Here is an 11,691-nt window from a genome sequence, read left to right as displayed (position 1 = left end):
TGGCATATGTTGAACTCACTGTCTAAATACTACTTAGTGTGTTGATGATTAATTCTCTAATTGTTTAAATTAGGCTTGGCTTGGTTTGGTTTCCTTGCCCTCCTGGCTAGTAGTTTGTGAGCTGAGCAATGGAAAGGATCGTCTTGGTGCTGACAGGAGTTCCAGCAGCTCTTGCTGGGAAAGCATTCCTTCCACAGCAGCTTCCTGGTTTGGGGCCTTCCTGCCTTGGCTTGGGCAGAGAGCAGGGTGAGAGTGCAGTCCAGTACAGCCAGGAGGGACTTGTCCCTGCTGCCCGTCCCACGGAGCTGGGGAGTCACTGGTGGGTGCAGCTCAGTGATGAGTTGAGCTCCAGCCTGGCCCCAGCTGGGCTGCCCGGAATTCCCAGTGTTCCTCCTGCAGGGCTCTGGATCCGGGGAGCTGTTCTCAGTGTTTGCACAGAGAGAACTGCTTTGGGATTTCTTATAGAAGAAGTGTGTGATATTCCACTTTTCTTCCCAATCCCCTTAAAGGCAGGGATTAACTGCCAAGCTTTATTAAAACCTTGTAATTTGTAGAGCAGAGTCAAAAAGAAAAAGCAGGTTTTGGTCATGTGTAGTGGTACAAAATCCAGTGCTCCTGTCCATCCAGATCTGAACATCGTTATGAACAAGGAGGAGAACCCCTCTATGCTTCCATGTGGAGTGGAAAGGCTCTTCCCAGGTATCACACATAGGACATGTTAAAAAACATTCAGACACACAAGTCAATGTGGCTGTTGGTGATAGGGCTTAGAGGGCAGGGTGGAGCTCTCACAGGTTGGATTTGGTGATTATTGGGGGTCTTTTCCAACCTTAATGATCCTGTGACAAACCAGGGATTGGGATTAAATCCCAGAGGAGGGGGGGACAGGGAGACAAAACATTCCCCACTGGATGTGTTACCTTGCAGCTCTCCCAGCAGGAGCTGTTCTGGCTCCCTGGCTTGTGTGACCACAGTGCAGAGCCAGGGGCACTGGGGCACAGCAGCCTCCCTCTGCAGATGTTCTTCCCTTGCATGGGAGCTGAAAACATTCCCAGGAACAGCTGCCCTTGGTGCCTTCAGCACAGCCCGGGACTGCCCCTGCCACTGCCAGCATTCGGTGGTGTCAGAAGAACCTGCAGAGTTACAGAGAAATAAACCCGAAAAGCCTGTTTGCCAAGGCAGGTACTTCTGGCACAGCAGGGAGCTGCTCCCTGAGTGAAACTCCCAAGAGTTTCAAGGAGCAGATCCCACAGCTGTGGCACAGGGATTGTGCAGAGCTTCTGGTGTGACCCAGCACAGAAGATTCTTTTTACTGCATGCAAGAAGCACCCCCACCCCAGATAATTCTTATTTAAATTCTGCACAAATCAGTTAGAAAAGGATTTTTGATTGCTAAACTGGAGAACTGAAAAGATACAAACAAGCACCTTTGTAAGGATCATTCCTCGTGTCTGCCACAGCTGAGGAAATCCCCTCTGAAAGGTAGGTGATGCTGTTTCTGGTACTACCAAGAACATCACAGGCAGGTCTTTGGTCTTAACTGTTTACATTTAGAAATTGAAGTGCTTTTGATACCCTAAAGAAACTCACCAAAAGGTGACTGTTCTACAGACACATTTAGGCACCTCTTGGTGAAGCAATACAAGAGCAACACTGCACACACTCTGCTAGAGCATTTGCATATAGGTAAATTAGAAAATGCATTACCTGTTTTCCCTTTTTTTTCTTTTTTTTTTTTTTAATCATTCCGGTTGCAAAAGACACAGGAGATATCTCATTTCTTTTAAGGACAGGTTGAAATGAGGGAGCTGGATGTTTTGGTAAATTGTCACAGGGACAGTGCTCCACATTGAGGACACAGATGTGAGGGAGGTGAGATTGCTTTATCCTGGTATTTTTGAGAAGGAAGCCTGGAATTTTGGCTTTGGAAGGCATTTGCTTGCAGGTAGCTGGGTGGTGTGAACTCACCACAGCAGAGTTTGGCACAGCAGCTGGAGATGAAGTGAGCAGTAACACTATCCCACCACCAAGACATGTTTTCCTTTTTAAATTCAAAAGTCCTTTATTTGCCAAAAAAGAATATAAAGTAAAAATACAAAGAGCAAACCATGCCACCACAAAATGTCTCCAAAACTACTTTTACAAAGTATGAGAACCTTTGTTATTATTATTAAATATTCAGTTTCTAACCCCCTCACCCAGTGATACAGTGAGAAGATGAGCACACAAGGGGAAGCTCTGTTTATGTTTTTCTTACAGTAGCTTGTGCTCATCCCTGAGGTTCAGTTTTGTTTGCATAGACCTAAGATACTGATCTAGAGACTCCAAATCCATACTGTTATAATGATATTTCAGTGAACTTAGCGTTGGTCTTTCAGGACTATTTTGCTTTTAGAAACTAAGCCCAGTACCTTGGTGAGAGTGTCTTGAGTCAGCTTCGTTAAATCCTTGGTTCAGGAGAGCAGGAAAGCTTTGCAATCCCTCTTTTGCTGCCCATGTCTGTTCTGCAGCACTTGCCTCTCGGAGGCAGGAGGGGTGCTGGAGCTGTGCCCAGGATTCACTGCCAAAAACTGGGATGCAGCAAGTACTACTGAGAGAAAATCCAACTAGTACCATTCCAGCAGCAATACTGAGCCATACCTCCCATCTTAGTACTGCAGAGAGAAAATATTTGTGATACAACAGTAAAAAGCAAGGGGTTTGTAAGAACACAGGGCTTCAATTTGCTAGACAAAAGCAGACTAGAGAGAACAAATAAGTACAATCATATTTTTATCATGCAAAACTGAATTTTACTCACTTTTCTGACTACTTGTAAGGAAAAAGCCTTCAGTGTGAGCTAGATGTGCACTTAAAAATTGCAGGATGTGTCCTTCCCAGGATGCAACATCTGAACTGGCATTGACATGGAGTCAGGAGGCAGAGCCCCAGAGCAGCTCTGCTTGCTGGACACAAGCACCCTTGACTATCTCAGGAAAAAGAAAGAAGTAGGACAAAAGTTCCCAAATTTACCTCACTTAAATCCTGCAGAGTTACAAACCTTCCAGCCAGAGCAGCTGTGGGTAGGGCTAAGTCACGAGTGGGGTGTAGAACACCTCCTCTATTAATGCACATGTGCCTGCTGAATTGTAGTTATTTTCAAGTACTTTAGGACTGAGAATGGATTTCCATTCCTGGAGTATTACTGCAGATTTTGCACTGCCACCACAGTAGCAGTGGCTTCTGCAGCTTGTATGCAAAATATTTGCTGTAAACTGGGGTGGGGGTGGAGGGGAGGGTTGGATTAGCTTGTGTTAACCTACCAGAAAGCATGGATTGGTGGATTGGGTTTGGACTCACTCTCTGTTGTTATATCAGTACTGGATGTCTGCTTGAAGGAGAGAGGGGCTGGGTTTGGGCTCAGCAGAGCAGCTATCAGCTTCCTGTCTCCAGTTATTTAACCAAACCTTGGGAAGGCAGCTGGTGAGTTTTACCAGACTCTGGGTTCTGACTTCTGCAAAGAAAGGCACCAGTTCAGGCTGGTGGGGTGTGAGGTGGGAGCCTGAATCTGGGATGAGTTGAATTAAAGGCCCTCTGCAAAAGGCAGATAAGAAGGACCCTGAAGTGGTGGGTGACTGAGGCTTTCCAGAACTGGCAAACAAGCCACTGCAGTACTGCTGCTGCTGGAGCACCATGAGGGTTCCATTTCAGCCTAGAAGGGGGTCAGGTTCTTGCTCCTTTTGAGGAATCTTAGTCTTCAGAGTGATGTAAAGGGACATCAAACTGAAAGGCCCCTCTGGACTGTGGCAGTGAGTGGAGGGTGAACTCCTGCTGTGCCCAGGTTCTTCTCAGGAAAACATGGCTGGAGCTGGTTACAAGCAGCAGCTGTGGGACCTCCATCCTGTGTCCATTCCTGCAGTCAGTTCCTTGGTGGTTCTGCATTTGGGCATTTATGGAATCACCCCCAGGGAAGGTTTTCCTTCAAGGTTATGGCAGTGATGGAGATGGGATCCAGATGCGCTGTGTGCTTGCTGCATTCCAGGGATTTGTCAGGGTGCTCCTGCTTCATCTGCTACTATGGGATGCAGGCCACTGGCAGGACCTTTGCAAACAATGTGGGCATCCAGAAGTTTCCCAAATAGCAAGTCCGGGATCCTGGGAGATGTGTATACATCTGGTCAGTTCAACCTGAAACCTTTCTCTCTTCTTGAGTTTGATTTGGGAGAGTTCTGACCCCAGGGAGGCAGCAGCAGGCAGGCCTGGGCTTCAGAGGCTCCTGGAAAAGCCCAGACTGCACTGGAGGGATCAGCCCGGTCCTCATTTGGATCCTGACCCCTGGAGGCACTGCAGGGATCCAGTCCCGTCCTGTCCATGGGGACACACGAGTTCTGCAGTGCCCGGGTGTGCTCTGCCTCCAGGGAGGGCAGCACGGGCCTGCTGGGAGCAGGGACAGGCATCTCCCAGGAATTCTGGCAGCAGGCACAGCTTGAGGCTCTCACAGGGAGGTAGCAGGAGGTACAGGGCACACACAGCAACCCAGCATCACAGACTGGGAACAGCTGGGAGGGCTCAGATCTGTCCCAGCTGAGAAGATAAGGCCCAGACCTACTTGTACATATATGAGGGCTAAAATTAAGAATTTGTTCTAATCACCCCTGTGCTGAACCACAGTCCCTGCTGGCCAGAAGGGACAGCTGCAGCAGCAGTATGTGATGAGAGCAAAGATATCACACTTGATTCTAGGGGGAAAGTCCATTTAATTTTGCATTTAAAGCAAGAATTCATTAGTTACAGCATTTCGTCCCTGAGCCTGGGAGAAAAAGTAATTTGGCAATAATACAGACTAATTCCTTTACTAGTTAAAAGAGGGGATTGGTTTTTTTCTTCATTATCTCAGCTTAGTCTCTTGGTTAAAGAGGTTAAAGAAGGCTACAGGAGAGGAGAAGACAGGAATGGACGGAACTGGTGCACACCAGGCACAGCAGTCTCAACACAGTATCTGAACAGCAGAGATCTGTATTTGCTGTAAATACTCTGCAAAACACTTCTGCAAAGTAGAAATCTACACAGACAAAGCTCTGTCCAGAGGCAGATCAGCACAGGAGGGGACACAGGACTAGAACAGGTAACTCTGTCTCAAATTCCTAGAGAACATGATGTGGTGTAGTTCTGAAACTGCTCACAGATCCACAGCAGTGAAACAGTCCAGCAGCCAGTGAAGAGCTGGGGGCAAAGGGACTTCATCTCCCCATGCACAGGCACGTTCCCTTTTTTCCAGGACAGGAAGGAAAAAAAGAATTTCCCTGTGACCTGTGTTTTAAAAGATTTCTAGACACATATTGAAGTTAATTTGGCAGCTCCTTTGTCACTCCTGGTGTAAAGCCAAGGGGACAGAGTGGCACAGCACAGAACTGAGAAATGACCACTATAGATGTTGCATGCAGCTGTTACAATCATTAGATGCTGGCATTTATTGCACATCTGGGGACATTACAGAATTTATATATAAATGAAACAAGGTGCAATCACCATTTTCAGTGAGTGTGCACAATAACACATTGTAAAAAGCCTTTTCATAGAAATTACCTTATTGCAATTACACAGGAAGACAAAAAGGGGTCTCAAGTTTCAGTGTACAAAATTAAGCACATTGTTCCAATGACAGATTTAAGGAAAACCCCCAAGTGCCTTGGGACTGAATGCTATCCAGTTTGAAAGACATGGGCTGTCTTCCACTTCTCTATGCTCAGAGATCTGAGATAATTAGCTTGTCTGACTTGTCTCCAGTTTCAGGGGGAGGTAAGACTTCATCTGTGTCATAGTCATCTTCACATGATCTGCAAAGAGAAAAGGTGCGTCTTTAAAAGCTGTATTTTAGTTTTCAGGGGTGTTATTTCAGTGGTTACTAAGTCAGGTGGCTAAAATGCAGGAGGAGCATGTGAGAGATGAAGCTTTAGGAGGAGATTCCCGAGGCATGGGGAAGAGGGTGGGAGTCATCAGTACTCTGACAGCAGACATGGATCTGTGCTCCCATCCAGCCTCTCATCTCACTGGTGTTCAGCATTAGAAAATTTGAATCCAGCTTCAGTAACAATTGTCAGGAACTCCCAGAGCCTCAATAGTTCAGTGTAGAAATAAAGTAATCCAACCACAGCCCTAGGCCCCAGGGGAGCCTTGGCTCAGAAACACCTGGTTCAAAGCATCTTCTGGTTGAGGTGTGTTTTGACAGACAGAACAATTGTGGCCATGCTTTCAAGTTCCTTTCTCCCTCAGTCAGAAGTTTGATATCCAGGACTGAGCATTTGTGGTCTGAGGAGGTTTGGTGGCAATTCCCAGCTCCAGCTCACTGTCCAGGCTGGCTGGGTTCCATGACCTGCAACACAGGGTATGGCTCTGGGGCTCTCAGCCCATTCCTAGTCCCAAGAAATGATGGTTTTAAGATGTTTCCCTTCAGTCACAGCATACTATGGGTTAATTTTGCAGGGTTCCCAAGAAATTAAAGTTCTTCCTTTTGTTCTAAAGCAAGATTGCTCACAAAGGAAATGCTGGAGCATTTATGCTCCAATGGCCAGGATAGGAATGGCTCTTGTGTTCAGTGGTAAACTGTGCTGCAAAAAGGTGAACTCCTTTGATAGCCCAGCATGGATGTGCCAGGAAGGAACTGTCTACACCCTCCTGTGGTGTTTTTCCCTTGGCTAACTCATATGCAAGCACAGCAAACCCTTGGGAGGCTGTCAGGGTCTGTTCTGCTGTAGACAGGATGTTCCCTGTGTGCAGGGGAGACCAACCCAGACATTCCTGGAGAACACTGTCCTCTCTTCCATAAGGAAAGCACCTGCTTAGTAATTCTGCCACCTTCTGGATTCTTGCATAAGTGGACAAAGGGAAACAATGGTCTGGTCTGGATCCTGCATCAAACCTCTTCTGACCACGTGTGCAAGGTTGCCAAAAAATGTGCAATTTGCACCCTTATTGCCTCAATGGTGCCTGTGGGGGCTGTGTTGCCCTGCCTCACCCATCAGGAATGGATTGGGAATGTTTGCAGGTGCCTCAGCTTCTCTAATCTCTCCTTGGTTTAAAGGATGCAGCTGAGGAAAACTTTGTATTGCCATTTGAATGCTGTTCTTAGAACTTTCCTTTTGTATCTCGTTTTCCTCCAATTCTGCCACCTTCTGTTAGCCTTGTCCCTTTCTCTCCTACAAATGGAACACAACTTCTTCCCTGCACTACACAGTCACCAGGGGAATGGGCAGCTGGAGCTCCATTGTCATCTTTTTCTTCAGGCATCTTTTGCTTCTGCACTAAACCTCTCATATCTGCTTCCAAAGGACTTCCCACTGTCCTTTCCCAGGGAGTTATTTTTCCACTGCACTGGTTTGCTTCTTAAGGCCCAACAGTGCCTGCCTTCTCCATTGTGGAATAAATGCTTTCCACCTTTATAGCTAAGGAGCATCTCTGGGATGCTTTTGAACAAGATTAGCACTAAAGGTAGTCAATCCTTGCTCTCCCCCCAGGTCAGTTTCAGAACTTCATCCCATGAAAACAAATATGGGCTTGTGTAGGTTAAATACCCATTCCTTAAACTCAACTGTGGCAACTCTAGGCTGTTCAGAGGACGGAAATTACTCCAGGGAATTCTTTGCCCTTCCTTCTGGCAGATACATTTTGGCTCTGGGTGGTTCAATGATATCCTTGTTCCCCCTTTCCCTTCCTCACACTGCTGGGTTCTGGGAATGGAGCAGCTGAGCCATCAGACAACTGGAGGGAGACAAGAACAATGGTCTAAGCTGCCTAAACCAACATCCTCTGATCCTATGCCTCTGTCCCCCCTCTCCACTCTCAGCAGGATGCTCTGCATTGTGCCCTGGCTCCCCATTGCCCAGGGGACATTTTCCCACCAGCAGCTGATAAAAGATTCTCTTCCTCCTTCCTTTCCTTCCCTTGTAGAAAGATCTCTTTCCCTGAAGGCAATGACGGTTTCCATGTCCATCAGGTAGCTGAGGCTGAGTTCTGGGACAAGAACCAAGCACTGCTGCCCTGCCCTGCAGGGAAGGCTTGGCTTGCTGCAAACCAATGCTTGTATCTGCATCAAAAGCTTGTGCTGGCCAGAGCCAGCTGTTGGTGCTGCCTCCAGAGAGCAGTGTGAGTATCCATTCCCCAGGGACAGCCTCTCTGTGGAATCCCACAGAGGTCAGAGAGCAGAGTGTGGTGAGAAGAGCTCAGACCAGCTGAGGCTTCCAGTGAAATGTAATGCTTTGTTGTTGTCTCGAGCATGACAAGACCTTCCTCTTATTTTTGGTGACTGCAGCTCTCAATTGAGTCCAACATCCTGGAAGTATCTGTGGATACTGGGAGTATCCACCACATTGAATTCCCATTCTGGGAGCAGGGCTCTCTCCTGGGCATGCCTCAGCCAGCTTTAGACTGACTGGCTTTAGAAACTTTCCTTCCAGAGAAATAGGGGCAGGGCTAATCACAGTAGTGGGACACACTCATTAATGTATCTGTGATTGCTGAATGATGGTTGTTTTCAAATGTATACATAAGACAAAGACCGTATTTCATGTTCTGCCAGCTAACTTGGCCAAAAATCTTCCAGTCTCTCACAGAGCTCACCAGGAATTGTCTTGGTTCTCTCCCCACTCCATTTCTGTCATCCTCAAAACAGAGCAAATATAATCTATGTGCAAAAACTCAATGGCTCTTTCTGGCAACTTTCTCTGGGCATCCAGCTCTTTGTTTTTCTTTTTCCTTTCTTTTTTCCTTTGTGGTCTGTTGCTATGCTCCACAAATGAGATCTAATCCTGCTGCCATGACTACAGAGCTTTTCAGGGGCTCTTAAAAGCTAGCAGCCACGTTGCTGACATGCTCTTTGCAGGAAGACACAGAGCTGCTTCAGACCAACTTCAAAAATCTGACATCACCTGTCACTCTTCCCCTGGTTGTGGTGACTTTGGGAATTCATAGTCCTGCATGAAGGTTTAATGGCAGCCTCCTGTTTCTTTTCTGTGCTGAGGACACAGGTGTTGCAAAGCAGCTGCAGGGAATGCAGCAATTTTATCTTCCATCCTGCCCTACCCCACCTTCCATTGTGAAGGTCAGAGAAAAGGCCAGGCAGCTCAGAGGGGCTGAGGGAACAGCCTGTTGCTGTTTGGATGCACAGGCAGAGAGAGGAAAAGCTCTCACTAGCTTTGCAAATCTCTTTGCAAATCTCTGTGCCTAATTAGTAGGTGCTACTGTTATCTCAAGCAATTTCCAGTGTGGGAAGTTTTGAAAATGATGCAATCTTCTCAATACTCTACTGGCTCTGTAAGTACTGCTTAAGAGTAGATGCAATCCTGAATCAGGCAGGATTAACACAGGGTAAATTCTTTGGGTGGCTGAAAGAAATATTCTCAAAAAGATGCCAACACAGACACAAATCTAAAGAAAGATTAGACTGAGTCTCCATTTATCTTCAGGAAGCCCTTGCCCACAGAGAAGTTCTGGAACAACAATCTGCCTAAATTCACTGACTAAAGATAGCTGATGTGTCTGTCCAGAATCTTACAGAAGGCTGAAAACTGAGTGTAGGTATTGAAGAAACCAAATGTTTAAAAAAAAATCTCAACAAACTTAGTAAATGAATGAAATATTGAAGTGTAACTTACAAAGAGCACAGACTAATAGACAAAGTTGGATTAAGAAAGTCTCTGCTAGGTATAATAAATATAACAGAGCTACAGCTTCTAATCTATGACAGTGTGACATGGTCAGTACATGGCCAAGACCAGCAAAAGTCTTTTGATCTCTATTTTTGTATGGTGACCAAGACAAATATGCTTTGCCTTTTTTGCCCCTTGACAGATGTGTGCAGCTGATCCAAGTGGCTGCCCCCCAACACTTTTCCACTCCTGCTGCAGGAGCAGCTGTCCTGGGCCTCACGTGCTCCGGAGTCCAGTCCAAATGCTCACCCCTCTGCTGGCAGTGGCAGCACGTGCCCCTGCCAGAGCCCAGCTGGAGGCAGCCATGTGTGCCCAGGGCAGTGCCCAGGGCAGTGCCAGGGCCGTGCTCACCCCTCCTGGAGCTGCTCATTGCCAGACTCCTCGGCCACCAGGATCTCGTACTCCTCAGCCGCATACCTGTCCCAGTCTGAGGGCTCGGGGCTGTCGCTGTCCATGTCCTAAAGAGATCACACAGTTAGCCTCCAGGGAAGTAAAGAATGGATGGAAACAGCCAGACAGAAGTTGCCTTAACTGAGAAAGTCACAACCATCTTGGAGTGTTTTAACATCTGCACATAAAGCACTATGAAAAAATACCTCTCAGGGTCTGTAAAGCTCAGCATGTGACCTGAGATGCCAACAAGCTGTATCTGCTCCACTTCAAAAATGCAACCACCACACACTTGCTGTGCTCTAGCTCAGTTTGTGCACTCCATACAGGACAGAAGAACTCAGTGGTTTCAAATCTGTCCATCAAAGGTTAATTGTAACTGATCTTTTGAGGGACTCTTTACAGTTTGCTAAGTTAGGGCAGTTTTAGAGAAGATTACAGAACACCTCCATAACTACCTGGCACTCTGCCAGTTACTACAAGATGGGGATAGCAAGTTATCCCCCTGGTCCCACTTGACTGCTTTTATGATGATCCAGTTTAAGCAAAAAACAAACCAAGTGGTTCTGTCTTGGGATGTATTTAAACTTTGAATCATGGAACCACAAAGTTTCTATTGCAGATTATGTGGGAACAACTGTGAGGGAATCAGAGCTGGTTTTGGCATCCCCTCCACTTTTCTGTACTTTGAGCAGATAAGAGGCTTCTGGGAGACAATCAATAAGCTGTACTCGTGAAAAAAGTGTTCTTTTACTCAGCTGGATTTTCCCTACATCCAGGAGCACTCCAAAGATGAGTGTGATATTTTCTTTAGAAATAAAGGTGATTTATACCTTTTGCACTGCAAAGGGATCCCTCTGTTCATTGTCCAGATATTTCTCTAAATTGAAGAAGGTGTTGAAGAACACATGAGCCATTCTGCACCTCTTCAGGTCTCGCAAGGTTACTCTTCCTACAGAAAAACCCCACATGGTTGTGTTACTGGGGTCTTAGAAAGGTTTGAATTGTAACACCAGTAGGCTTCAATAGCACAAAATTCCTTCCCAAGTCAGTCAAGGATTTTAACACTAATCAATAAATGGGTGTATTGATTAAGCTTAAATATCACATACATATGGAGGCCTTTGACATTCATGTGAAATATGAAGGCATGTGAATGGGGATGGTTCAATTTTACAGTGTAGACTGTCAGCACATCCCACAGCTGGAGCACACAAGAATTGTTGATTCAGTCCCAGGCAGTTAATTCACAAGTATTTCAGCCCTCCTGATGCACAACACGGCAGCCCAATGTGCAGTAACTTCTGCCCTGCGACTCTCACACAGGGCTCTGCCTGCAGATGGGTTTCACAGTGCCTTTACCTTCTCAATTCCCACAAATGAAAGGGAATGAAAGCTCTGCCTAAACAGGACTTACCTTCCCTCTCTGGCTTAACGAGGTCCAGCATCTGGCACAACAGGTCCTGGAAGGGCAGAGGCTCTATGCCCATCACCTCCATGCGCTCACACTGCTCCTCATAGAAGTATTCCAGCTCGTACATGGACAGCACCCCGTCCCCATCCAGGTCCATGCAGCGGAACCAGTACTCGATGCTGGGAACACAGCAGGGACACTGCG

At 46.7% G+C, this 11,691-nt stretch overlaps 1 protein-coding gene across 3 annotated transcripts in view; it reads right to left on the bottom strand.

Moving 5' to 3' along the window:
• Positions 1 to 2,036: 2,036 nt before the first annotated feature.
• The window catches only part of PPP2R3A (protein phosphatase 2 regulatory subunit B''alpha), a 54,355-nt gene continuing 44,700 nt past the window's right edge, over positions 2,037 to 11,691 (bottom strand). For all 3 annotated transcript variants that reach the window (XM_072933190.1, XM_030280161.4, XM_030280162.4), the window contains 4 exons: positions 11,491 to 11,666; positions 10,907 to 11,025; positions 10,035 to 10,141; positions 2,037 to 5,816 (listed from right to left, as the gene is read on the bottom strand). In XM_072933190.1, the coding sequence (XP_072789291.1) occupies positions 5,726 to 5,816; positions 10,035 to 10,141; positions 10,907 to 11,025; positions 11,491 to 11,666 (493 nt within the window). In that variant the 3' untranslated portion in view covers positions 2,037 to 5,725. The remainder of the gene's footprint in view (positions 5,817 to 10,034; positions 10,142 to 10,906; positions 11,026 to 11,490; positions 11,667 to 11,691) is intronic.

This window comes from Taeniopygia guttata, chromosome 9, assembly GCF_048771995.1.
Source record: "Taeniopygia guttata chromosome 9, bTaeGut7.mat, whole genome shotgun sequence".
In the NCBI taxonomy this organism is placed as follows: domain Eukaryota; kingdom Metazoa; phylum Chordata; class Aves; order Passeriformes; family Estrildidae; genus Taeniopygia; species Taeniopygia guttata.
Note: the sequence above shows the minus strand (reverse complement) of the source record. Positions and strands in the feature narration are given on the sequence as shown.